The 26,343-nt window shown below is 57.5% G+C and overlaps 1 protein-coding gene across 2 annotated transcripts; it reads right to left on the reverse strand.

Moving 5' to 3' along the window:
• Positions 1-1,307: 1,307 nt before the first annotated feature.
• Positions 1,308-21,167, reverse strand: CLUH (clustered mitochondria homolog). 2 transcript variants are annotated; one of them, XM_039253374.1, is made up of 26 exons: positions 21,068-21,167; positions 14,159-14,361; positions 13,837-14,008; positions 12,502-12,645; positions 12,182-12,306; positions 11,931-12,085; positions 11,724-11,849; positions 11,254-11,401; positions 10,947-11,039; positions 9,449-10,143; positions 8,577-8,800; positions 8,279-8,383; positions 8,066-8,166; positions 7,069-7,221; positions 6,924-6,986; positions 6,575-6,819; positions 6,305-6,389; positions 6,018-6,171; positions 5,799-5,938; positions 5,011-5,091; positions 4,792-4,917; positions 4,589-4,710; positions 4,212-4,305; positions 3,987-4,121; positions 3,690-3,763; positions 1,308-2,846 (listed from the first exon to the last, which is right to left on the reverse strand). In XM_039253374.1, the coding sequence occupies exons 1-26, from the start codon at positions 21,165-21,167 to the stop codon at positions 2,660-2,662; spliced, it is 4,050 nt and encodes a 1,349-aa protein (XP_039109305.1). In that variant the 3' UTR covers positions 1,308-2,659. The 2 variants fall into 2 exon arrangements, with proteins under 2 accessions (XP_039109305.1, XP_039109316.1); XM_039253385.1 differs by having other exon boundaries at positions 2,660-2,846; positions 8,279-8,380.
• Between the last annotated feature and the right edge of the window lie 5,176 nt (positions 21,168-26,343).

Raw genomic sequence — 26,343 nt, forward strand, 5'->3', positions numbered from 1 at the left:
GTGCTGAGAAATGAAAACATGGCTGGTGTTCATAGAATAAAGTCTATATAGGAAGGACTGTTCAGAACACAGCCTTGAGACTGTCCAGGAAAGGGGGAGGGGGGGCGGGGAGCACGCAAGCATCAAGCATCAATGGTGACTCTACATCGCTTCAAAATTTTCAAGGTCAGAGGCATCTGGGTGGCTCAGTGGGTTAAGTGTCTTGACTCTTGATCTAGGCTCAGGTCATGATCTCACGGTTTTGTGAATTCGAGCCTCACATCAGGCTCTGTGGTGACAGCATGGACCCTGCCTAGGATTCTCTCTCTCCTCTCTCTCTGTCCCTCCCCAACTTGTGCTGTCTCTCAAAACGTATAAAATTTTTGGAAAAAAAAAAAACTAAACTTCAAGGTCAAGAATGTTTTTTTCTAGTTGGCTCAGGAAAAGTAACATGTGAGAACTTCATTTTTTTTTTCAGAGACGATCAGAGACACACACAAAAAAACTCCAAGAATTCAAAGAGGTACTCAAGTATGCATGTTGCTAAGCCTACCCGCTCAAGTTGGCCAAGCAGCAGCCAGTTATGAGACTTCTCCTCTTCTTGGCAGGAGGCCCCTCACAGGCACACTCCCACCTCCGGGCCCTGTCCCTCCAACCCACCTACAGGGTAACCCCTTCTCCTATGTCAGACCCAGCTCACCTGAAACAACCCCGGGGAGGCAAACTTCAGACCCGCTTCCATCCCAGCGCTCCTAGTCTGCTGGGGAGTGCTCCCCGTTGTCCTGACTCCGACAAAGGGAGAAGAGTAGATGCCAAAAATCTGGTCTTCAGCAACCCATCTGGGCCAGCAGCAGGCACAGGGCTGGCGGCCCCACCCCACCGCACCCCTCACTCCCAACTGGCCTTCACTCTAACTCGTACCACACACAGCTCTATGGAGGACAGATTCCCAGCCTCCTCTTCTGTGACCAACAAGTGACATTTAACCTGCTGGGCCGTTCTCATGGGTCTAGTGACTGGCAGTCAGGTAAACCCTGGCTGGGTGCCTGTGACTCTACCCTCTCCTGCCACTTCAGTGACATTACAAGGAAAACACTGAATTTAACCTAATAGACATTCATATGCTTTAAAAACTCTTCTATTTGTATGTGAGTGATGAACCACTAAATTCTATTCTTGAAGCCATTATTACACTATATGTTAACTAACTTGGTTTTAAATAAAATTAAAGAACAAAACAAAATACCTCTTCTACTAGTAATAATACTTCTGGCAACAACCCTACGGGCCAAAAGAGACTGGTACAGATCACACAGGAGAGGCTGGGGCAGCAGGTTTCAAAAACTCACTTTATTCCAATGTGAAATGAAGACGTGATGGTTTAAAAACAAGAAAAAGTTCTTGATCAGCGGTGGGGAGGCTTCGCTTGCTAGCTCACACCCACTGCCTTTTAAACGAGGAATCTGGACAGACCGTACCCCTAAGCAGCACCCCCCGCAAAGCCACCGGACAGAGGCCCAGGCCCAGATGGCCCCGTCGGGCTCACCAGGGTGGCGACCGCCCCCATCAGGGCTCTGACAGCAGGCACAGAGAAGCGGCGTGGGTGGGCGGGAGAGGGAGGAGCTGGGGCTCATGGGAGCCACCCCTTCCACGGGAGGGCCTCCCGGCCCCAGAGCTCCTTTCTGTAGGAGGTGCTTGTGTGACAAGGACCAGGTAGGGAGCTGGGCTCCACAAACAAGTGGCAATCACTCCTACATCTAGTAAATTCCCCTCAGGATCCATGATTCAGCCCCGGCTGCCCTAGTCCCTCACACAGCCCGGCCCCACTGTGCGTCAGGCAGCTCTGGTTAAAACAGGGAGAAGGATACATTCAGACTGTAGCCCCTAAGTTTATCCCCAGCTGGGGTGCAGGAAGTTGGGGAGACAGTGCCTCCTGCCGGGGCCCAAGGGCAGACAGGCCAGGGCCCAGGGCCGGAAACAGGGTTGTCTGAGGAGCCACCGCTGCCCACCCTTCTCCCCCGCCCCCCCCAGCATAGCAAGGCAAGGCCCAGTCATGACCAGCAAAGCCCCTGCGGCTCTGACCTCACCACAAAGCTAAAGTGCGCCCCTACCCACGGCCCTGCCACAGAGCTCTGACTCCCCATCCCAGGACACAGGAAAGCTCCCCTCTTTTTGGCTTCAAACCGGGACTCTAAGCCCGGTCAGGCCTGGGGACAGAGGCAGCAAAAGCAGCAGCCATAATGTCAAACATTCAAATGACCTGAGAAATCTCATCTTCACGTCATCCACTCAGAACCGACACAGGGCTATATGTACAAGTTAGGAAGGACGGATTGAAACACTCACGGGCATGGATACCCTCGCACACACCTGCTTGTGGATGGGGGGCCGCAAGGGGCACCTGCCCCCCAACTGGGAACAGACGCCCACACACTCCATTCGCGTGTCTTCAATTAGGCCTCTGCATCGTATATTCATTGAACCAGTGCAAAAACATCTTTGGGGGGCGGGGAGGCAGGCAGGCCAGGGTCCCAGGAGGATGCTGGGGTGGGGTGGGGGTTGGAAACATGGCAGAAGAGGGACTAGCTTCCTGTCCCGATCTGTAGGGCACGCCCCCTTCTCCTGGAGTCTGGACTGGGTAGCGGGGCAGCTGGCTGACTGTCCATCTGTCTCTCCCTTCCTACCCCTGCAAGCCTGGGGAAGAAGGGTCCTTGGCAGCCTGGGGCCCGGAGGCTGAATCCTCTGGAAGCCCCGCAGGCTCAGGCTCTGTGGCCATGGGCTCCTCGGCCTTCTCCCTGCTTCTGCCAGCCTCCTGGAGCTGCTGCCGCCGGGCCACCTCGGCTTTCAGGTTCTCCAAGTCTTTTTGGCTGAGCGGAAGGACGGGGTGAAGGGCAGGTGTCAGAGCAAGCCTGGCCCTCTGTCACCTTTACCCACCCACCTTGGTTAAAATTAAACCTAGGGCAGGATCAGCCTCGTGTGTGTGTGTGTGTGTAAACCTAGGGCAGGATCAGCCTCGTGAGTGTGTGAGTGTGTGTGTGTGTGTGTGTGTGTGTGGTGTGGGTGGGAGGGGGGGGCGACTGAGGGGGGAAACGTGTGGAACAAGCACTCTCCTCCCCAGAGCAAAAAGGCCCTTGAGCGCTACAACAGTAAGAACTCGGGGCACTTGACACAGTGAACGCCTGGCTCCCGCTCAGCCTTCACCCCCAGTTCCAAGCCAAAGCACCACGTGGTCTGGCCCGGGGCGACACACGCAGCAGGTACTCTGTCAGCGCCCCGGCCCCAGGCTGCGCGGACCCCGGTACTCCGCTGGCGGAAGGGCAGCAGGACTGAGAAGCCCACGAAGGGAGCCACAGCAGAACTCTCAGGCCACGTGGGAGGCCCGGCCCCACATGGAGGCAGCAGGAAACCGGACAAAGAACAGAAGCTGCTCCCTCCCCACTGACAACGAAAGGCTGTTAAGGTATGTTAAGTGCAGAAAAAGATAGAGCCATGTGCACGGTCTGCTACAATTGTTGTGCTAATAAAAAAGGGAAAAGATTACAGACACGTGCTTGCTCAACTACGCGGCTATCTCCTGAAAGATTCACAGGGAACTCCTTACCACTGGCTGCACTTTGCAATTCGGAGCCACGACAACCCATTATAGAGCTTAAGCAAAAAGGAAAGCCAGTTTCCATGTGGGTGTTGAGTGCAGGCAGAGGGTGCCTCACCTGAGAGGAATGAACAGGATGCCGTTGATGACATTGAGCTGTTCCAAGACACTGGCCATGCTGGGGGCTGTGAACTGAGGGGCGCAGCGATGAGCTGGAGAGCGCCCATGGGGCGGCCAGGGTGCGGGGTGCCGCGCGCATTGACGGGGGAGGCCGGGGTGCAGGTGCCACGCGCGTGGACGGGGGAGGCCGGGGTGCGGGTGTGCGCGGGAAGGGGGAGGGGTATGTCGGGGTGCGAGTGCGGGAAGGAGAGGGGAGGCCGGGGTGTGGGTGCGCAGGGGAAAGGGGGCCGCGTACCTTGAGGGGCGGGATGTTGGCGCTGGAGCCGTTCCGGTAGATCTCGTTCATGGTGCGCTGCAGGGCCACGGCCTGCTGAGTCAGGCACTTGAGGTACTCGGAGCTCTCCTTGGTCTTCTCGTGGTCCTCGCCCAGCTACGCGGCAGGCGGCACAGGCAGGAAGGCATCAGCGAAGCCGCAGCCCCGGGGCCCGGCGCCACCCTTCCCGCCCCTGCCGCGGCCCACCTGGGTCTTGTAGATGGTGTAGCCCTCCTTCTCATGCTGCAGGGCTGACCGGAACTCGGCTTTGCTCTCGTAGACCCGGGCGACGAGGTGATGGCTGCAAGGAGGCATGTGGGGGGCAGAAGGGACCCGAGTGGGATGGCGCTGGGGGCCTGACGGGGGTGCTGGGACTACTCTAGATGCCACTCTGGAATCTACCCGATGGCAGCAAAGAAACCCGGGAATCGGAGTAGAGATGGAAGTTTAGAGAAAATTCCTCAGGAGTCAAGACGGAAGACAGGATGCTAGATCCCACATCCCACCCTCCATCTAAGTGCCTTCTGGGACCACGTCCCTGTGGCTCTGGGCGCTCCCCCTGCCCCTAAGCCACCATAACTCACCTGAGGGCCACCTTGAGGGACTTGGGCCCGTGGTACTTGGTGCTGACAGCCAGCGCGCTCTCCAGGAAGCGCAGTGCCAGGTCGTACTCCATCACTCCGTGCAGCACCAGCCCGATGTTGTTCTGGGGGCAGTGGGGAGGGCCCCGGTCAGTGCTGCTTCTCCGGGCCCGGGGCTAGTCCCGCTGCCCCTCCCCAGCACTCACGTCCAGCAGCGCCATCTCTGGGTGGTCCTCCCCGAACACCAGCAGCGTGAGGTAGCGGGCGCGGTACAGCAGGCTCAGGGCCGTGGACAGCTGGCTGCTGGCAAAGCAGTACAGGGCCAGGTGCATCTGCGGGGGCAGCTGGGTCAGGCCGGGGGCCCCCAGGCCCAGCGCACCCCCCTTGCCCCCAACCCCACATGGGCCCCGCCCCCAACCGCTCACATATTCCTGGATGGTGTTGGGGTGCTCGATGCCCATCACTCGCTCGCTCATCAACACAGCCTTCTGTTGGTTACTCAGGGCCTGGGAGAGGTGGGGAACCGTCACCCCGGCGCGGGCACTGCCCTGCATCGAGTCTGTCTGGCCCCCGCAGAGCCCCTGAGTAGCCCAGCCTCCTCAGCAGAGGAGTGTTCACCACGCGGCTGCGGGAGCACGGAATGCCAGGCCCCACTGAGGCCTTTGTAAATAGCTGGTCTTGAGCCTCTTGCCCCTAACAAAATCTATGCTTAAATCTGAAATTAAGCTAAAAATAAAGCAATAGTAATTTTTAAAAGGCATACATAAATGAAAAAATCTACAGCTGAAGGACAAGCGGAGGTCTCCTGTGCCCCGACGCCCCCTGACGAGGCAGGCGGCCACCTGCAGGCCGAGGAATGCTGAGAGACGCTACTGACAGCTCTGCGCGGCTCTTGTGAGGCCCTGGGTACTGTGAGTCTGAGACTATCCTTCCCACGGTCCCCGTGAAGCACTCAGTCTGCGAGCGAGGCGGCTCTCCCAGGCAGGACCAGCAACTCCCCGGGGTCTCCCCGGTCTCTGCCTGCTCCTCCCAGGGGACCCCGAGGAGAACGGTGTCTCAGCCCCGCAGTGAGGGCCCCGGTGCCCAGGCCTGGGCTCCTGCCTCCTGTGGCACGGAGCGAGAACACGGCCCCGGCTCCCTCACTTGCCATCCCCCAGAGCCAGGCCGGGCCCCAAGGCCTCCGGACACAGCCTGGAGGGTGCTCAAGGCCCACCTCGGCGTAGTCACCCATAATGTAGTGGAGACGAGCAAGGAGGCGCAAGCAGGCACAGATCTCCACGTGCATGGCTCCGTACACGTTGTTAAACAGGTTCAGGGCCTCATTGATGAGCTCACAGCCCTCCTTCAGGAAGCCTGCAGGGCACCCCCAAGGGCAGCAAGGTCAGGGCTGGGCCAGGGGACCCCCACCCCCCAGCCACACCTGGCCACGCACCCTGCTGTACTTTGGCCTGCCCACTCTGGAAGAAGTGGAAGGCATCCGAGGCTTTCGGGTTGACGTGCTTGACCACGGGGAAGATATTGAGCACATCCTCCTCGGTGAATGCGGGTTTGTGGCGGCTGTCGAAGCTGTACTCCTTCAGCAGGATCTGGGGGACACAGCCCAACGCCCAAAGACAGCCTCAGCCCTGGGCTCAAACGGCCAATACCTCCCACCCGACCTCCCCCCACATCCCCGCCAGCCCCACGGGAGCTAGGAAGGGCCCCCTCAACCATCCACACCTGGATCCCGGTTTTCAGGGAGATTTCCCGCAGCAGGGTTATCTTCTGAAGCCCGTAGGTCTCCACAGCCTGGTCCACGGTCTCGCTGTGGAGGGAGGCGGCGGGTGGGTCTGGGCGGCTGCCTCCCCGCGAGAGGACGGAGACCAAGTACCCGCCCTCAGCTGCCATCCCACCCCCCTCCCAGCAAGCAGCCCTCCACTGTCCTAGCCCACGCCCTGCAACCGCTGCCCCCGCGCCGCCGGGAGCCCGACACCCCGTGCTGCCACGTACCACTCGAGGCTAAAGCCGAAGTAGTTCTTGGCCTCCTGGCAGATGTTCTTCCAGAGCTCCTGGGGGGTCATGACAGCCCAGGCCGTGTTATCTGCTGCCCCTGGGGGCCGGTTTCTCCTCCTCCTGTTCCTCTTCTTAGAGATCAGCTCGTCGGCGGGCAGGTGGGCCACGGGGTTGGGGTAGGAGCTCAGGAAGCAGTTCAGAAAGTGGCTGATGGCAGCCGAGAGGCCCGAGAGCTCCACTCCCTGCGAAGGAGGTTTGACTCAAGTCACAAGGGCCCTCAGGCCCCAACCCGGGACTCTTGCCCAACCTACCACCCACCCTCAGGCTGCGGTGGGAACAGCAGTACCTGTAAGTATGTCTTGAAGATATGCTTGGCAGAGCGGGTGATGAGCTCTCCAATGCCAATTTTCTGCAAGAGTTCAGAGAAGGGAGTCTTGGTTGGGCCCCAGGCCTCCATCCAGCCCAACTGTCCCGTCCCGAGCATCACTCACATAGATGTGGTCCAACTGTTCTCGGGCTGGGCTCCGGAGTACCAGGTCCAGCACCTTGCCCAGGTAGCGCATGTTGATGCCACGCTGGCGCATCACCTCGGCCAGAGTGGCCCCATCCATGGGCAGCACCGCATGGTCGATGCAGTCCTTCACCTGCGGGCTGCAGTAGGTCAGGGCCCCCCAGCCTGAGCCCTCTGCCTCCTCCCACCTTGGGTCTTCCGGGGGCAGGGGGTGGGAAGCTCATGCTATCCTGGGGCCCTGAGGGAAGGAGGGGACTAAGACCCCAGCTCACAGCTGGGAAGAGGGAAGAAAACAAAGCAGCAGCCAGGACGTGAGAATGTGCCCCCGGCCTCTGCACAAGCGACAAGAAAATAGAACGGCAGTCAGGGGGAAGCAAATGGGAAGCATCTGCTTCTCCGAAGCGGGGCAGGGGTGAGGGAGCCCTGTCGGCAGAGCCCCACAGGCAGCAAAGACTCTCCCGACCATGCAGGATGGGGCAGTGGCAGCCACTTGGGGGCACAGCTCAGAGAGGTCAGGCAGGGGCCCAGGGCAGCTAGCATAGAACACTGGGCTCGTGGATCCGAGACCAGCGTGCCACCTGACAGCGGGACTACCTCAGTAGGGAACAAATGCCCAATCATCCAAGAAGCCTATGTACAAAGCTTGGGGGGTAAGGACAGGATCCTCCCCCCAATTCTTTCTCCACATGCCCCAATGCCCCCTCAGTCAGCTGTCTCGTCACACAGGGGCTCAGAGGACCAGACCCCCAGCTGCCAGCCGCTGTGGCAGGCCAGGCGGAGCAGAGCCTGTGCCAGACGCCTTGCTTGGCCTCTCTGGGTCAGCAGCCCCATCTATACGAGGGTGACAAGCGCTCTGCCCCACCTGCCTCACAGATCAGCAAGTCTAAAGGAGTTACTCCTGCGAAGGTTCCACAAGCTTCCAGAATCGGACAGATGAAGCACCAGGGCCTCCCCCACCCCTACGGCCCCTCCCTCACCAAGCCGGGGATCTGGCAGGAGAGCAAGAAGGCAGCAGCGTCTTTCAGCAGCTGCTTCTGGTCCCGAACTTCCTCCTGGCAGGACTCGGGGAAACGAACCCCTGTGGGAGGGACGGCAGAGGCCTGAGCTGGGCAGAAGGGAGGCCAGCGCACACCAGACCCAGGGCCCCAAGACAGCCCGCGCACTCTTCTGCCCGGCTAACGGACACCTGCCTGGGGAGAAGATGTCAGGGTTGAAGCGGACGTCAAAGGCTGTGCTGCTGATGGAGCCGACTGCCTTGCACGCGTTGCGGATCACCTCCCGGCTCCGAGGGTCTGCTGTGGAGACACGGCCAGCTCGGAGGCAGCCCCACTCCGCCATCAGTGGGGGCGGCCGTGCTGCCCCGAGCCTTCTCCAGCTCCGCACAGAGATACCCACCGGCCTCTCCCCCGGCTGGGGCAAGCCACCGCCAGCACCAGCCATCAGGGCAGAACCGGGGCTCCCCACGCCCCGCAGGCACAGCAACCCCACCTGTCCCGTCGTCCGAGGCGATGGTCTCTGCCAGCTCCTTCACCTTGGCGAGGCCGCTGGCACTGCCACCTTCCTCCTCGCTTCCTGCCTCGGGCCCTGGAGGGTCTTCAGGCTTCGATTCCGAGGCGAGGGGGTCACCGTTTTCCAGTGAGGTGGGGTTCTCCATCTTGCTAGCTTTCTGCTGCATCAACTGCAGGGCGGCCAGCTTCATGAAGAGAAGGTACCTGGAACGCGGCAGACAGGGCAGAGCGTGAGATGGGAAAACGGTACCAGAAGCATCGGTGGCCCAGAGGCTTCCCGCTGGCGGCAGGGACCAGGGCAGCCCCCAGACTCCCGGCCTGTGTCGGCATGGGGCCACATCCCACCCCAGCAACTCCAGCAGGCGACGGCAGGTCACAGCCAAAGCTGAGACCCTCCCAACAGAAAGGATGGCTGGAGCATCAGAGGAGAAGCCAGGGGCTACACGCAGGCCAAGCTCGAAAGTGACAGCATCCCCACAGGCTCTGAGGAAACTGATCGTGGTAAGGGGCACTCAGTGTGGCAGACAAAGAAGCACTAAATGTCAGTGGTGGTGACACGGCCTGGTACCAGGGCATTAAAAACACAGTAGCAGATTTCCAGATGTTCCTCAGAGAAACAGTGCCACTTTGGTCGAGAGCCACCAAGCTAGCTGACTGCTACCTTGTGACCCACGTAAAGCTCTCGGACGACCGTGCTGTGGAGCCTGAGGTCAGTGGGCGGGGCTGGGACTGTCGTGACCGGGGTCAGGGGCCAAAGTTGGCTCTTCTTCACCTTCCAAAGTGCTTCCCGTCAAGGATCAGACCCCAGAACCAGTCAACTGGCTGGGTGCCCTCAAAGGCCTGGCCCCTCACCTGTGCTCCACGAAGGCATCCACCAGTTCCTGGCGCAGGCAGCAGAGCTTGTGCCGGTGGGCCCGGGGGAAGCCGGCGCGGGTGCACTCCTCGGGCAGCACCTCGCCGGGCACAGGCAGGAAGTTGAGGTCAGGGGGGAAGGTGCGCAGCAGATCGAGGATGTAGTGGCGCCCGTCATTGCCAATGATGCCCTTGCACTCCACGGAAGAGCAGAGCTCCACCTCCTCACCGCGGTCGTTGAGCACCCGGTGCCTCAGGATCTTGAGCGGCCGACTGGTGCGTTCCAGCAGCTCCAGGTACCGAGGGTGCGACATCACTGTCTTGCCAAAGTCAATGGAGCCGTAGATGACACTCTGCTCCTGGTCCCGCTCCAGGATGCCAGGGATGATGGACTGGGCTGTGACGCGGTAGCCACGGTAATCCACCACCACCGTCCCCAGCGTGTACAGCCCCTCCACGTCCACGGCATTGTACGTGCGCACACCGTTCAGGTCATTGGTGGGTGCCACGTAGGCCGCCACGTCCCCACCAAAGTCCTTGTAGTGGTCGCGAACATCAAAGCCCAGGCTAAAGAAGATGTTATTCCAGATGAACATCTGCATCTTGGTCTCCTCGCTGGGGTTGATGGCCATCACGTTGCCGTCGATGACCGCCATGGCACCCCGTGTGGCTGCAGCCGTGAAGTCGCTGTGCACCTGAGAGGGGCCGAGGTAGGGAGGGTGAGAGGTGCCATCCTGAGAGTCCCAGGTTTGGGCACACCTGGCCACGCTCACCTAGACAGTGGAGGCCAGGTGGATGGCTCCGAGGGCCAAGGGGCACGAACCTTAGCTTCCTCACACTTGGAAAAGGGAAAGAAACCCATTTTTTGAAATAAATGTAATACTTATGTTCAGAAACAGCACAGCTTAGTGATTAACAAAGAGGAGAAGGGCTGGACCAGATCTTGGGTCCACCAATTATGTGCAAGGTGAACTTGGCCAGGTCACCTCTCAGACCTGTTTCCCCTGTCTGTAAAGCAGCGACGATGCAAGTATGGACCTTCACAAGGTGTCTGAGAGATTACAGGAGATGATGCTGATCACATGCCTGACCCAGCCCCCGGCAATGTTAGTACTCAAACCACTTGGATCTGATTTTTACCATTGCCATCCCTAGGCAGGAAAACTATGGGAGATTAAAAACAGCTTTTGTGAAAGCTTTTCTTCCTCATCTCTCCAGACAACATCACGTGTGTGCCCAGGCAAGGTCCCGAAGGCAGACAGTGGCAGGCAGGAGGCTGGAAGAACCCGGTTACACAGCCCACAATGGAGCAGGTCCCCCTCCCCACCCAGCCGGTGGACAGCAAGTCCCACAGAGGCCAAAAAAAAAAAGAACTGGGGTGGCCTGCTCTGCTGGCAGGTGAGAAGTCAGCCAGCACCCTGCAGGCACCCTGACTGCACTTCTCGGCAGGCAGCAAACGGGCCTGAGGCTGCGAGCCAGGCACGAGAGCCGTAGGCACCTTGAATATAGCTCTTTCCCGGAGCAGCCGCTCAGGCAGGTTCTTGCGGGGCAGTTCCCTTGTCGTCTGCAGCTCCTCGTTCCAGTCCCGGGTCTGCAAAGGGAGGGGATGCCGGCTCAGCCCGAGCCCCAAGCCCTGCTCTGGGCGGCCCCCTCCCCCACCTCCCTGTGGACGGCCTCACAGGCTCCCAAGTGAACAAGACAGACAAGCAGATGGAGCCTGCAGGGAGGTGCACGGAACACAGCCTGGCCCCCACCAGGGGAGCGGAGAGAGGAGCCCAGGGCAGGCGGGGCCGGGGTGCAGGCACCTGTCCAGGGATGTGCTCCTCGTAGCCCAGCCTGGAGGTGTAGGCGTCCTCCGCTCGCACACAGTCCATTGCGTGCTCTGCCTGGGGCGCTGTCCAGCTGTACACCTGGAACGGGGTGGCAATCCTCTCGAATGGGTGGCGCTGGACCCTGTGGCAGGGAGATGGGGAGATGGAGAAGCCTGCCAAGCTCAGAGCCCTGCTGCAGGTTCCTTCTCAGAAGCCCCCACCAGCGCCTGTGTCTTCTTGCCCTGAGACCCCGCCCCTGGCAAGCCTAACAGAAGCAAATGGGCACCTCTCCTAAGGCTGCTGTCTTGAGGCCTGGCTAACAGCTCCCTGAAGGGAGGCTCTGGGCTGCTGGGGGCTGAGGGCATGGCTCCTTGGGGCAGAAGTGCTGGAGCGCACACTGGCAGCTTCACCCCACCCTCTCGTGGGGTGGGAGACAAGGGGCAGAGATGGAGCAAAGACACCACCTTTTCTTCTGCAGCACGGCGAAGTTTTTTTTGAAGGTCGGGCTGATCTGGTTGAGCAGCTCCACCAGGGAATGGCTGAGGAAGCGGGGGCTGGCGGGTTTGGGATTGAAGTGATAGGCCGTGGACCTGCGGGGACAGGGTGGTTGCTGCACAAGGCACCCTGGGCGGCTGCCCGAAGACCTGAAGCAGGCTCACACGGGGACTCACTGGTTCAGGTAAAAGCCCCGCGTGGACGCCGTGATGCTGACTTGCCGGTCCTCGGCTGTGATCACAAACAGGTACATGAGGTCCCCGTGCATCTTGCGGTTCCCGGGGGGTGGGTTCCAGCCACTCATGGTAAGCACTTTCAGGCACTGCAGGGGCTGCAAGAGGGGCCAAGAATGAGCAAGTCAGGCCTCCAGGTAGATGGCCCCTGCCCGGCCAGAGACCTGCTCCCTGGCTCTGCTCCAGAGTCCTACCTTCCAGTCACGGTTCTGAGGCTGTAGGGGACACAATGGCCGCTCCCGGCTCCCTGGAAGGATGTACTCAGGGGGTGTGCAGTCAATGGGGTCCATCTCCAAGCCCTTCTTCCGCTTCCCGCTGTCTAAGGGACCCGAGGCTGGTGGTCAGCACAGGGCCACCCGGGGGCAACTATCTCCCCACTTAAAATGGCCCGTCTGGATGCCTCCAGCCCTACCCGCTCCTGCTAGTAAGGCCTGGCGCCTGGCCCCTTCACCAGCCCCGGGCCAATCAGCTATAAGATCCTCTGCCCAAGCCCCAGCCCCAATGCCTCCTGCACCTCCCAGGTCGCCATCGGTAAAGACACTCAGGAAGGACAATGAGTTGCAGTCAACCCCGTTGAAGGCATCGGACGGGTCCAGGCTCTTGAGCAGGTCTCGGACATGGCGTACGTGGATGCGGGCCTCACGTACCGTGTACGGCTCTGTTGGGGGGGGTGAGAGGCAGGACATCAGCAGGGCCCACTCCCCACTGCAACAGCCCCACCCAGCACAGAGAAGTCTGCCATGGTGCTTCCATGATGGTCTTGATTTTCAAATTTTAGGCCACCAATTACCAACTCCATTATAAGCACATAAGCTGGAATTCTGGACACACACACACACACACACCCCGCCTGCTGACAGGCAGAGATCCTTGTTTGCAAAGAACCTTCTGCCAAAGGACACAAGAAATGCCTCTGGCAGCACACCTGGGCCTCGGGGAGTCACCCAAAGGCCCCTGCTCTCTTTCACAAGGGTCACAGGCAGCCTCAGCCCTGTTCTCCCAGGGCCGCCCTTGGACAGGGGTGGCCTGAGGACTTACCAGGACCCATAACTACAACATTGCCCCCCAGTATATGCTTTGTGAACTTTAAGGGGGACTCCTGGGGAAGAAGAAAAGTTTCCTCAAGTCTGGGCACAGCTGGGTTACATCTTTCCATGTGTGTTCTTAATAACCTCACACTGCCCAGAACCTCTGAGCCACTTCTCCCCTGGGGGCCCAAGTTCACAGGAGCTTTTATTTTATAGCCAACCAGTCTTAGCACACCAGCTGCTCTCCACACTGGGCCTGGCCTGTGTACTTGGGGGCTATGAAACTGGAGTTTCCTTATGTGATTTAACTTTTCTATCTACAAAATTTGACTGAGCTGATTTCAAGCCCTTGGTTGGTACTGTGTTTTAAAAAATAATCATGGGGCGCCTGGATGACTCAGTCGGTTAAGCGTCTGACTTCGGCTCAGGTCATGATCTCAAGTTTCGTGGGTTTGAGCCCCGCGTCGGGCTCTGTGCTAACAGCTAGCTCAGAGCCTGGAGCCTGTTTCATATTCTGTGTCTCCCTCTCTCTGACCCTCCCCTGCTCATGTTCTCTCTCTCAGAAACAAATAAAAAACATTAAAAAAATTTTTTTTTAAAAAATCATGGCTGTGATATTTAACCAATAATGGGGGAGGGCACATGTGTGAAGGACTGAGGAACAGACCTGGCCTCCAATCCTGCCCCCACAAGGTCCATACTGTCCTGAGCCTCCACGCACTCATCTGTGACACAGAGATAGCAGCCAGGGTGGGTGCAGTGTCACCTGGCCCCAGCTCTGCGTGCCCTCCCTTGGCAGGCTGCCCAACTTCCAGACAAACCTTCCACCACGCGGAGCACCGAGCCCTCCTGCAGCCCCTCGACGCTGCGCAGCTCTGAGAAGTGGTCCAGCATGTTGCCGTCCAGGTGCAGCGAGAAGCAGGTGCGATGACACGTGTCTTCACGGTCCATGAGTACCTGGTGGATCTCCTGTACCATCTCCTGGGGGGACACCTACCAGGGAAAAGGCCCCAGCCACGCTGGTGAGGATGTACTGCTTTCCCTACAGTACGAGGCTAGGACAAGCGACAGCCAAGGCATGGCTTTCCAGCCTTGTCCTAACAGGCTCATGCTCTAGTCCCCAGCACCCATCCTCCACTTAACCTGTAAGGAGAAGGGCTCAATCCCAGGTGCCAGGATCTTCACAGAAAAGCCTGTATCCTGAATGACAATGACCTCCTGTCCAGTCGTCTCCTCTCCCGGCTCAGACTCGTCCAGCCCATTTTCCTTGGGCGGCTCAGCAGCCCTTTCTTCCTTCTTTAGGCTCTCTGGACAGTCCCCATTAAGTAGCATGACTGATGGCAGCTCTGCGGGTAACGAGAAAGGAGCTGAGTCAAGTGGGGCCATCCACCTCATCCACCTGGATGGACGTGGGCCCCAGCCAAGGCGTCTGCCATTTCCTCCCAAGGCTCACTCAGCACTCACCCAGTCGCCACAGTCCCACTCACACTGGGCACAACTTTCCCTCGCCCCTGGCCACCCACAGGCCGCTGCCTTCTCCCTTCCACATCCTGGGCTCTCCCTTCCCATCTGCCCCTCAGTCCTCTAGCCTGGCTTCCATCTGAGCACACCACCCAAATAAGTCTCCCCAGAGTCACCGGTGCCCTGCCAAGGGCCAAACCCAACTGTCTTCTCTGGCCTCAAGATGTCTGACTTCTCAGTGGCAGCCACCACTGCTCAGTCTCTCCTCCCCTTTCCTGGCAGCTACTGATCCCTTGTCTCTCTAGCTCCATCCCCCTCGGGCAGTCCAGACTATGGGCATCCCAGGGCCCCCGCCACTCCTCATCTCACCTGATCTCCTAGGACCTCAAATGCCCTCCGGCCATGCAGCTAACCTGGCCAATCCTGGCCTCACTCAACCTTTTCAGCACGTGGCCATCTCTTAGGCATCACCAAAGACTCATCCTGTTGACGTGGAATCCCCCTTCCTCCACAAGCTGGCCTCCGCTCGATAAATGGCCCTCCATCCCCAGTCACCCAAGCTAATCTCCAAGCAGGTCATGGAACGCAGCCTCTGCAGCCCTGGCCCCAATACAACCCACTATCCCCTATTTCAAGAGCACCACTTAGAACCCACTGCTAGCCAGATCCAAGCTTCTTAGGCCAACGCTCTCAGGCAGCCTGAGGTACATCTCAACTCTTGCCGCTCTCGCTGTCAAGGTCTGAGATACAGTAAACTACCAGGAAGTCCGATATACAGGCTACACATCTTCCTTACCACTTCTGTGCTTTTGCGCAGTTTACGCTGCCTTCAATATACCAGCGAACTCCTACTCATCGTCAAGGCCCAGGTGAAATAAACGCCCCTCTCCAAAGCCTGCCCAAATGCTCCCTGACAACAGGATTACTGCCCCCAGAGACATGGTGACACCTCCCAGAACACTGTTCTTTGACATTCTGGGGGAATCTTAATGCTGGCAGCTCTATCTTCCTTCCATCTTTCTGGCGCTCCACAGAAAGGCACTGAATTAATGAATTAATTACTGCAAATGGGGAGTTAAGTTCAGTATTTGTGAACACTCAATTCACAAGCTGTGGGGAAGAGAAGAAAGCAGGTGACAAAACTTCCCTTTCTACCCAGACACTAAAGGGAATAAGGAAGAGCCCCCTCCGTGCCCTGGGGAGCAAGGACCTCTCGTCACAAACACTCCGGCAAAACACAAGGCTGCCTGGATATCCATTTGGCCCAGGAGCCTTTCCACCCAGGGCTGGCCTGGCAACCGAACTGGCCCCTTGCTTGTCTGAGAAATCCAGACAGGTCAGCTCACCCAGCTCTGCTCCCACCTCCCCTTCCCTACTACTAGGGGTGAGGTGCTTCTCCCCAGACCTGTGTGGGCCTTACCCAGACCCACCATCAACCTGGAGCTGGGGGCCTCAGGAAAGGAGATAAGCCCAGCACAGAAGGGCACACCACGGAGAATGCAGAAAAGCCACTCCCTCTTCTCTTCCCCGTGTCCCCTCAGCTTAGTGATAAACAGGAGCACCAGGGGCTGAGATACAGCTCCAACCTCCTTTCCCCAAATAAGGATGTCTGAGGTCCAGAAAAGTTCAGAGGCTTCTACAAGGTCAACAGTGGACCCCAGATCCCCTATCAAGAGCCCACACCACCATGCCAACACACTGGCCTCAATCCTGGCGCCCTCAATCCTGGCCACTATGGATCTTCAAGGATCTTCCAGTCCCTGTCCCCAGCACACCCCTCCAGACCTGAAGGAAACTCTGGAAAACCACAAGGACGCACAGGACCTCTCTCTAGTGAGCTCGCAGCCCCAGGCAGTGACACCCCAAGCCCCTAAGGTGAGAAGCCACTCCAAAGGGAGAATTTGGCTGACTCCATGACAAGCAGGCAGGAGGGTGGAGGGAAGGGCGGTGCTCGGTCAGCTTCCAAAAGGCAGCAAGAGGAATGGCAGATAAGAGGAGGCACTTCCCCTAACTGGGTCCTTGAGAAAGACGCTGCTATTGGAAAGCCCCTGGGATTGAGAGGAGATGCAAGAAGGGCTCCCCCCCAGCATAGTACTGCAGTTTTGAGGTCTAAGACCCCAGAAGCAAAAGGTCAGATGCCCAGACTGAGACAGACAGCCTGCGCTGAGCCTGGGCTACAAAGGATGGGAAAGGGGGGCAGGGAAGAAAGGCAAGGGTGGCCACAGCTCCCACCCCTCTTCCCTAGGATGGGGAGCTTGCCTGCCCAGAAGGGACCTCAGCACCAGTTTATGTCCCAGGGGTACCCAATCCCCTATCAGATTTCAAAGGACCGTGGCTGGTTCCCAGGGGCCTCCATTCTCCTCCTCCTTCCTCTGAGAAACCCTTGAAGGTCTCCCTACCCTGGATTAAGGCTAGGTCATCTCCCCACAACAGGCTGCCCCCCTGGCGTGCTGCCCCCCACAGCCCACCTGGTGCAGCTGGAGGCTGCCCTCTCCCGGGCTCTGGAGTCTCGGGGCCACCATGGCAGCGAGGCGGCCAGCTCTCCGGCTCAGGCTCGGCGCTGCCCGAGTCCCCCATTCTGGCCTCTGCCACTGTCCTCACCCCCATGCAGCTGGTCGGCCCAGGGCTGGAGCTCGGGCTGGCTTCGGGTTTCAGTGGGGCCAGGCCTGCTGGGGCAGCCCTGGGAAGGGCACACTCCCCCTGCCTCGCATCCTGCTCAAGGTCGGCCAGAAGGACGGCTGTGGGCCAGGAGGCCCCAGTGGCTCCAGGACCCCAGGTGGTGCTGCTACCAGTGCTCAGGCCTACTTCCTTGTACCCACCAAAAAGGGGGTCACTGCTAGCGAAGCCATTAGGGGGGCAGGAGCACCCAGCCCAGTCCGGGCTCCCTGGGCCCCTCACGATAGAGAGCCCTGAGGACAGGCTGGCAGGGGCAAGGCCCAGCAAAGGGGTCCTCTCGTCAGCCCCAACCCCAGCGGAGGGGGGCAGGACCGCTTCAGCCAGCTGCCGGCAACAGCTGGTGCAGACCCAGGCCCAGGCCATGAGGTGGCCACCCCGTCCACCAGTCACACACTGAGCACCTCGCCTGCCTCCTGGGTCAAGTGGCTGGCTGAGGCCTCTGGCTCATGCTGCCCCCTGCAGGTGACCTGGCAATTCTCCCCTTTCCGGCAGTCCCTGGTTCTGGTGGGAGGGGGATGGGCCCTGGTCTCCCAGAGGACAACTGCACCCGTGCCCCAGGCCTCCAGCTCCACCACGAAACTGGCAGGCTCTGTCTTCCCTTCCCAGCAGCCCCTGCGCTGCCAGGAGAAAACCAAGTCTCTCCCTCAGGGAAAACAGAGCTGGCAGCAAGAGGCCGAAGGCCGTTCCGCTGTGGAGAAGGAACATGCCCAGCCTCGCCAGGGCGCCTTCCCAGGGCCTCTGACTTGTTGCCAGGGCCCAGCCGGCACCGCTCCGGCATCCATACTAACCAGAGTGGGGGCGGCGGAGAGCCAGGCTCACTCCAGGCCCCCTCCCCTCCAGTCCAGTCCCATCCCAGGCAGCTCTGGTGGCCAGGAACACAGCAGGTCCTCAGCCTGTCCACAGGCCTCACCAAGGGGCCTATACACACACTGACCCAGTGGAGAGCCCCTCTTATCCTGCCCTCTTCCCAATCACACCCTAACCCTCTGGAAAAGGGGGTGGGGCAGAGCAGCCTGGCAATGACCTCTAAGTAGCAACAACAACCATTTCCATTCTGGTTCCCAGAAAGCCGATGCTCATTCTAGGCCCATCCCACAGCAAGTCCCTCAGGCAGCTCAACCAGCTCATTTCACTTGAGGAAACTGAGGCTCCAGAAGGCTAGCAAGAAAGCTGCCCCAAGACACAGAGGCAAGCCAGGTCAAGAGAAAATGAGGTCTGTGAGATGTGCAAATCCATGCCTCTGAGTGCCACTCCTCCAGGCCACAGCACCCACCGGGTAGGCAGTGCCCCTCCTCCTCCAGGCCTCAGGGCTTAGTCCTGGAGGCAGATCCATCTCCAGCCATAGCAACCCTCTACATCCCCTCCTCTCCTACCCCAGGGGGCACCCCTGAGGATCTGGGCCTTAGGGAAAGGACCAAAGATGGTCTTCTGCAGAATGGGCAGGGGTGGCCCAAACTGCACACTGCATATACACACCCCTAGTCCTCACTGGCCGGGGCAGAATGTAGAGATAAAGTGTACCCCTGCCCTGGCAGCAGAGACCCCATGGGCATCAGAAAGGAAGAGTTAGAAAGAAACTTGGGTCATCCCAGGTGGCCTGTGTCTTCTCTAGCCTGGCACGGCCTCACTCAGTAGACTGTGCCAGAGCCAGGCCCCGCCCCAGTCGAGGCCTCAGCAGGTGAGGCTCCAGGAGGAAGTAAGGCCCTGAAAGACACATCACCCCCTCCCAGGGAACAGGGCTGCAAGGGAAAGGGGTAGTGGTTGGCAGGCAGCCTACAGAAGACCCTGATGATATGGGTATCTGTCTCCTTCCTGTCCCCCCAGGCCAGAGACAGGTCTGCAAGGTCTGGAGAAGGTCTCATGATCCTCAAGCCTGTCTACTCAGATCTCCCCAAATGAAGAGCTTTAGCATTTGGTCAGGGAGTGGAAGCCTTCAAGCTCCTCCCCAGTCTGCCAGCCCCCTTCTCTGTTCTGGGCCTCAACTCCAAGGAGCCCTCCCCTAGGCAGAAGGAACTTGACACACCACTGTGAACTTGAAAAACCTGCCTGTTCTCTTAACCCCTAAAAGCAGCTTTATTCCCAAGAAGGTAACTGACCCTTGCCCCCCACCCCAAAAGACCTTGATTACCTCCTCAAAGGGAATGGAGAGCCTTCCTCAGCTAGGTCCTAAGGGTCAGAAGCCTGGATGGGAGCGTGCGGGGGGGGGAGGGGGTCGCCATTTAAGGCCACTCTACTTCTTTGAATAGATTCAGACTGGCTGTAATTCAAAGCCTAACTATCTATCCTAACTTTCCAGAGACATGAGGAGCCAATGTCCCATCTCTAGCATGCTCCCAGTTTCCAGAAAATGAACAGCTGTGGCCTTCCCCTGACCCAGGTTGTCCCAAACAGAGCCTCTCAGCACAGAGTGGAGATTGGGCTTTTTAACACAAGCCCTTGGAGAAATCCTCTGACAGATTCTGCTCTCCTTAGTCCCCACGTTCTCAACATAGAACCAAACCAACATGCCTGTCCCGGCTTCCTCTGGGATAGATAGGGGAAGCCTTGACATGCTGACCATAAGCTAGAAATCCAAATGCCCCCCACAGCTAAAGCGCTGTGTGACCTTGGGCTAGTCACTTTATCTCTTCAGGTCTCTATGCTAGGAGGGAAATCAGCCAGACCAGACCTCTTCTTATCTGGCCTGCCCCACTGATTCAGAGCCACATCAGGGCAAAGCCTGGCAAGTTGGAGTCATCAGCATCTGCCCAAACCTTGGCCTCATCTAGGCAATCAGCAAAGCTGCTATAGTACCTACCCCCCAATGCAAGGTAAATACACTGTGACAGGGTCAGAGAGCCTACTTAATACTGTTCCCATCCTGACTCACTGAAGTTAGGAAGGGAGATGAAGATGACAAGTCTCTGCTGAGAAGAGTTGGGGGGAGTGGAAGACAGGGGCAGTTCTACATTCCCGCCACCACCCAGGGGAGAGAAGGACCACAACCCAGCCCTGAGGCCCTGAGGATGATTTGGAGACGACAACTGACGCGCTGGGAAAGGGCGTCCAGTCTCAAGGCTGCAGTCTAAGACATGATGGAAGGAACAGAGGAAGCCCAGGAGAAACTGATGCAAGCCCCACCAGAGAAGAGCTGCAGCCACTCCCAAAGCAACCTCCAAAAAGCCCCCATGGGGGGCAGCTAGGAGCTCCACTCCACACTAATGACCTTTGCCTTAAAAACAGCAACCCTGGGCTGATCCACTTTTCGCAATAAGGCGGGTTAATGATCAAGTTCTGGCACAAACACCTCCTCCTGCCAATGAGTTTGGCTTTGCCCCCACATGCAAGCAGACCCCTAGGTCTGCCGATCCCGCCAATACCTAAGAGGAAAGACACGAGAGCCTGAAGGCCTGGGGTTAAAGCACCGTTTCTCGGAATGAACCAGAGGAGCCCCCTCACAATACACACCTACCCCCAGCTCGCGCTCTTCCCACAGACCAAGCCTGGAAGTCCCAGGTTGAGCCTTACTCGCAGGGCTGCAGCCCTGTGTACAGGCAATGCTTGAGATCCTTGCGCGAAGGGTGCCAGACGGAAAAAGTGTCAGTGACCCCCGAGCCCTGAGGGCTCCCCATGCCCGCGCGCGGAGGGGGTGGGGCACCGATTCCATCAGTCTGCGGCGGCGGCGCACCCTGAAACCGCGTGTGGGGCGCACGTGTCCCCCCTACCGCTGTCCTCCCCGGGACCCCACGTGCGAAACCCAGGCCGCAGCCGGGGGCGACAGTGAAGGTGACCTTCAGGGCGGGGGCGGCCCGGTGAGACAGAACCTGGCCCGGAGCGGAGGGAAAGCGGCGGTCCCCGTAAACCCCGAACCCACCTGCCCGCTCTGCCCCGTCCAGCCTCCCCGCCCAGCTGTCCGCTGGCCCCGGCCCCGCTCACCGGCCGCGCCCGGCCTCCCCTTGCCACCGGCCTGCGAACTGGGCTCCCGTGCGCCGTCGGCCGGGGCGGCCGCCGGCAACTCGTCCGTTTTGATGACCATGGCGGCGGGAGCAGGCGTCCGGCTTGGCTGTCCGCGCCGCCCGCCGCGCCACTAACCCAAGTGCCCTGCGCGCCGCGGCCGCTGCGGGAAGGACGGAGTCACCGGCCCACGTGGTGCGCGCTGTAGCCTTTGACCCCACCGCCGCTCCCCTGCCCCGCCCCCGCGCCCGGCCCGGTCCACGGAAGCCCGCGAGGGACAAAACGCACCGCGCCTCATTGGCGGTCCACCAAGGCGGTGACTTTCCGGAACGCCTTAAAGGGAACGTACTGTGACTCAGGGTACTGAAAGGCTCTGGCCCTCTTGAGGGGCGGGGCTGCGGAGAGACGTCCTTGCGGTTCTCAGCTTGTCCCGCGGGCGCCCTGACCTTGGGTGGTGACTCTTCTAGGACTGCCGTTTCTCACCGTCCCCTCCCCCAATGGCCCTCTGCTTCCTATTGCAAATCAGCCAAATGACCACGCGGTCTCTAATCTGCGGTGTCAGTGTGACCCACAGCGCCCTTCTCACCAAGCTTGAAAGGGTGGGTCTGGGTGGGTCTAGATTCTTGAGGAAGGGGTGCAGGGCAGCTAAAGGGTAAGCAGTGTCAGAAATGGAAGCACCAAGCTTTGCCCTGAGCTACAATGTGCTCCCCACCTAATAGCGGCCTCAACATTTCCTACCAGATGGGTCCTTACGACCAGGCTGGTACATTATGCCCATTTGCAGTGGAGGAAGCTGAGACTAAGGTCACACGGAGAGTAGGAACTAGAGATGGGCCAGGCTAAATCTACAGATTGGACATTTACAGTCTTTCATTAGTTTAAGTGTTTGAGCATTGGTGGGGACTGAGGAGTGAGGTCAGAGAATGCTACCCAGGTGACATCTTACCAGGTCTTGCCAGTGAGGTGACATTCTCCAGGTGGAGAGAGTGGAGAGGGTCTTTCATGCACAGGCCTGGAAATTGTTTAAGGCATATTCCTGACATTTGCCAGGATCTCATGGGAATTGGGAAGCTGAAGTTGCAGAGGCGGGCTGGGGCGGGTTCTAGGGCCTTGTAAAAATTGCAAAGGAAAGTGGACTTTGTCCTGGAGTACAGGTGCTGGAAAGAGGAACTAGTGAAAGTCTTTAAGCATTTAAGCAGGAGGAAGGAGAGAAATGCTCTGGCTGATGTGTGGGGGATTAGGCGGCACTGAACTAGACTAGGGGCAGATAAATTTGGACCATTGCATAAGAACCCTAGGAATAAAAGCAAGACCCGACTACTGGGTGTACAAGGAAAGGCAGCAGTCAGGAAGGCGAATGAACCTATTACTTGATTAGATTGGAAATTCGCATCCTGCAGCCTCTACCTTGTCCCTTTTTGTAACCTTGAGTATAGCACTTGACTTTCACCCCATTAAATCTCAGGAGCTTCGTGTGTCAAATAAAAACGCCCACCTGCCTAGCCTCTCACCTAACTGTTGTGAGGACATAGTAGTCATCAAAGCACTTCAGATAGTGTAAATCACTTGTGATTTACTGTCTTTCCAGCACAGTTTGCAAAAGCTCAGTGCTGCAGGAAGATCAGAAATGATCAGACCCAGGGGCCCCTGTGTGGCTCAATCAGTTAAGCATCCCACTTCGGCTCAGGTCATGATCTTATGGTTCATGTGTTCGAGCCCTGGTTGGGCTCTGTGCTGACAGCTCTTGGAACCTGGAGCCTGCAGATGGCCCAGAGCCACACAAATGGTAACACTCTGTACCTGCTATTTTTTACACTGGTATTTTTACTTAGCAATACATTCTGGAGGTTGTTCTATATCATACACAAAGAGCCTTCTCATTCCATTTCATGGCTGGATTATATTCTTTCAACCAGTATCCCAGCTGATGGATACTTTGTAGCCACAAAACTCAAGGAATGTGGAGAACTGTACCTAGTCCAGTGCAGCTTCCTTCCAGTGAACCCCCTTCCATGTTGGTAAAGTTACTCACAACCAGAAACATAGCTCAATTTTAACACTAGGAGCAGTAAGCCTGGTGACAGGAAAACAGATACACACAAAAAAGCATCATCTTCTTGCCATTTTCTCTGTAGTCTGGTGGTCTGATCGCCAATAACATAGTAAGCAGTTTCTTGATTTCAAGCTGCCTCCACCAATGTCTCTTCCTCATAGTCTTTAGAGGTACATATATTTACTCATTTTGAGGGGGGAAGGCAGAGAGACAGGGACTCGGGCTCTGTGCTGACAGCACTGTGGGGCTCCCAGCTCAGCCTCGAGCTTGATCTCAAGAACTGTGAGAGCATGACCTGAGCTGAAATTGAGTCGGCTGCTTAACCAAGTGAGCCCCCCAGGCGCCCCTCTTCATCATGGTCTTTACAGCAACTATTTCCAAAAGTGCCTATACTTATCCTGTGGTTAAGGTGACTGTATAATTTATCCTCCAAACCAGGACACTTTTGAGAGTGAAAGTGGACACTATTGATAATGGCATTGGGATAACCAGCATAACCCAAGACTGGCTTTGCCAAGCTGGCATGTCTGGTTCTCGAATGAGGCATCCAGCATCTAAACGGGGGAACTTCTTCTTCTTTTTTTTTTTAATGTTTTATTTATGTTTGAGAGAGAGAGAGTGGGGGAGGGGCTGAGAGAGAGGGAGACAGAATCTGAAACAGGCTCCAGCTCTGAGCTGTCAGCACAGAGCCGCCGGATGTGGGGCTCGAACTCACAATAGCGAGATCATGACCTGAGTGAGCTGAAGTCCGACACTCAACCAACTGAGCCACCCAGGCGCCCCTAGACTGGGAGACCTCTTAAAAGCAAGACTGCCTTATTTATCTCTACATCTCCAGCGTCTTCCCAAAGCCTGGTGCAGCATAGGTGCTCAATGCACATTTGCTGGTTGAATGAATGAGTCAGGTGTAGAGAGTCCTAAGCAGTCCTTTGTGAGGGCTCCATAGGATGCTGAGGACTGAGTGCTGGTAGCAACCCAGGGGCTCACCTTTGACCGCCCCCATCATTGTTTGTAATATGTGGGTTTTCCTTGCAGATATCCTTTTTGCCAATCGTATGCTCTGACTTTTGTATCCGGAGCTTCAGATCATTTCCACAATACCTGGCTGAGACCCAGGCTGAGCCTTGGAGAAAGATGTACCAGCCTGTACCATGCCCTGGCCTTCCTCTCCTGCCCTCTCTGTGGTCAGAAGCTGAGTGCCTACTGGTCAGCATGGGTACTAGTGACCAACGTGTCCATGGGCCTAGTGACTAACCAGTCCCAGCAGCCTTAGAACGTGCAACTTAGCTTCCATGGACTCCCTGCCCCTTTCCCTAGCAGGCTTCTGTTATGTAGTCCTCATCCCCAGGGCTGCCTCGTGACACTCCTGAGCATTTCATTTTCCCCATCTTTTTGGCTCCTGAGTAAAGATGTTAACTAAGTAGGAAGGGAAGTTCATCAAGGCTGAGACCTAGCCTGCATAATTAGCTTGCCTAAAGCCTCCCACCACCCTAATTAGTGTTATGATGGATCCACCCACTTGGCTGGGCATTCCTATTTCCGCCCTCCTTTTCAGAGTTCCCAAGGGGTTGGAGAGGTGAGCAGGAACCCAAACTCCTGCATTGCAGGAGGGATGCCACTACCTCACTGACTTGACTCTAGTCCCATAAGGGAGGAAATGCTCCCCTCCTTCCTCCTTCCACACCAAACCCGTGTGGGCAAAACTGGCAGGAGGGAGGGGATGACGGTCATAGAGATGCCGTGGGCCTCAGTCTCCCCATCTGTAAAGTGAGGGGGTTGCGTTCACGATCTCTGGGTTATCTGGCACCGACATTGCACATCTCAACTCTGTACAATGTCTCTGGGCTAGGGTCAGCCGAGATTCCCCAGAGGTTTGTGAGGGGACCCTACAATTCCTTCTCTCTCTTCTCTCCTTTTTTTCGAATTGATCACGGGACCCCAGAGTCCTGGGCAAGTGTTTATCTACAGCTGGGCTTTCCCTCTCATAAAAGGCAACAGACAAGCAGACACCTGGGCCACACTTCTCAGAATGGGAACTGCTACAGGTGTGTTCCTAGTGCATCCTGGGTTCCAATGTGATCCCCAGAGGCTGGAGCAAGGAGCAGAGATGGGATAGCCCAGACCCGCTTGCCTGCTCCATCTGGACACACTGAGAAGGAATCAGTACATGTGACTTCAAGCCTAGCTCCGCCCCTGACTCCTTCACTATAACTTCCTTACTTGCCTTGAGTAAGTTGTTTATCTTTTCTTGATGCCAGCTTCCCTGGGAAGAGTGTTACAGGCTGGATATTGAAGCCATCCCAGATCTACAGTCAAAGCTCAGATATCACTGTTTCTGTCAAACTCCTTTTTTTTTTTTAAATTTTTTTTAATGTTTTATTTATTTCTAGGAGAGAGAGAGAGAGAGAGAGACAGCGTGAGCAGGGGAGGGTCAGAGAGAGAGGGAGTCACAGACTGAAACAGGCTCCAGGCTCTGAGCTGGCAGTCAGCACAGAGCCCAACGCGGGGCTCGAACCCACGAACCGCGAGATCATGACCTAAGCGAAAGTCGGACGCTTAACCGACTAAGCCACCCAGGCGCCCCCTGTCAAACTCCTTTTAAGTCTCGGCTGGAAGCGGTTACTCCCTCCCTAGAGCTCTACAAATCTTTTATTCAATGTAATTTATTGGCTGGGGTCCATGTGTTCCCCCCCACCTCCACACACACACACACACACACACACACACACACACACACACACACTGATTGTTTGTTCTTATTCTTGGGGTTAGCAAGCCAGTAAAACCAAACTCAAAATGGCTTTAAAAGGTGTGTCACAGAGGCACCTGGGTGGCTCAGTCGGTTGAACGTCAGGCTTCGGCTCAAGTCATGATCTCGTGGTTCGTGAGTTCAAGCCCTGCTTCGTGCTCTGTGCTGACAGGCTCAGAGCCTGGAGCCTGCTTCAGATTCTGTGTCCCCCTCTGTCTCTGCCTCTCCCCCATTGGTGTTTACATGCTCTCTCTCTCCAAAATATTAATAAATAAACATTTAAAAATTAATAAATAAAGGTAAAAAGTATGTCACAGATTGAAGAGACTAAGGAAAGGTAACTAAGTACAATGGGATCCTGGATGAAACATATGGAACAAGGGGGCCTGGGTGGCTCAGTCGGTTAAACATCTGACTAGATTTTGGCTCAGGTCATGATCTCGCAGTTTGTGAGTT

The sequence above is a fragment of the Hyaena hyaena genome, unplaced genomic scaffold (genome assembly GCF_003009895.1).
Source record: "Hyaena hyaena isolate Hyena2069 unplaced genomic scaffold, ASM300989v1 scaffold_10, whole genome shotgun sequence".
Taxonomy (NCBI): domain Eukaryota; kingdom Metazoa; phylum Chordata; class Mammalia; order Carnivora; family Hyaenidae; genus Hyaena; species Hyaena hyaena.

What these genes read in the sequence shown, in the direction of transcription:
- CLUH (XM_039253374.1), bottom strand. Translation starts at nt 21,167, where the DNA reads ATGGTCATCAAAACGGACGAGTTGCCGGCGGCCGCCCCGGCCGACGGC. An exon ending in AACAGTTGGACCACATCTAT is followed by an intron (nt 6,987 to 7,068) that starts GTGAGTGATGCT and finishes GAACTCTTGCAG; the next exon opens with AAAATTGGCATTGGAGAGCT. An exon ending in ATCCTGTTCATTCCTCTCAG is followed by an intron (nt 2,847 to 3,689) that starts GTGAGGCACCCT and finishes CCTTCCGCTCAG; the next exon opens with CCAAAAAGACTTGGAGAACC.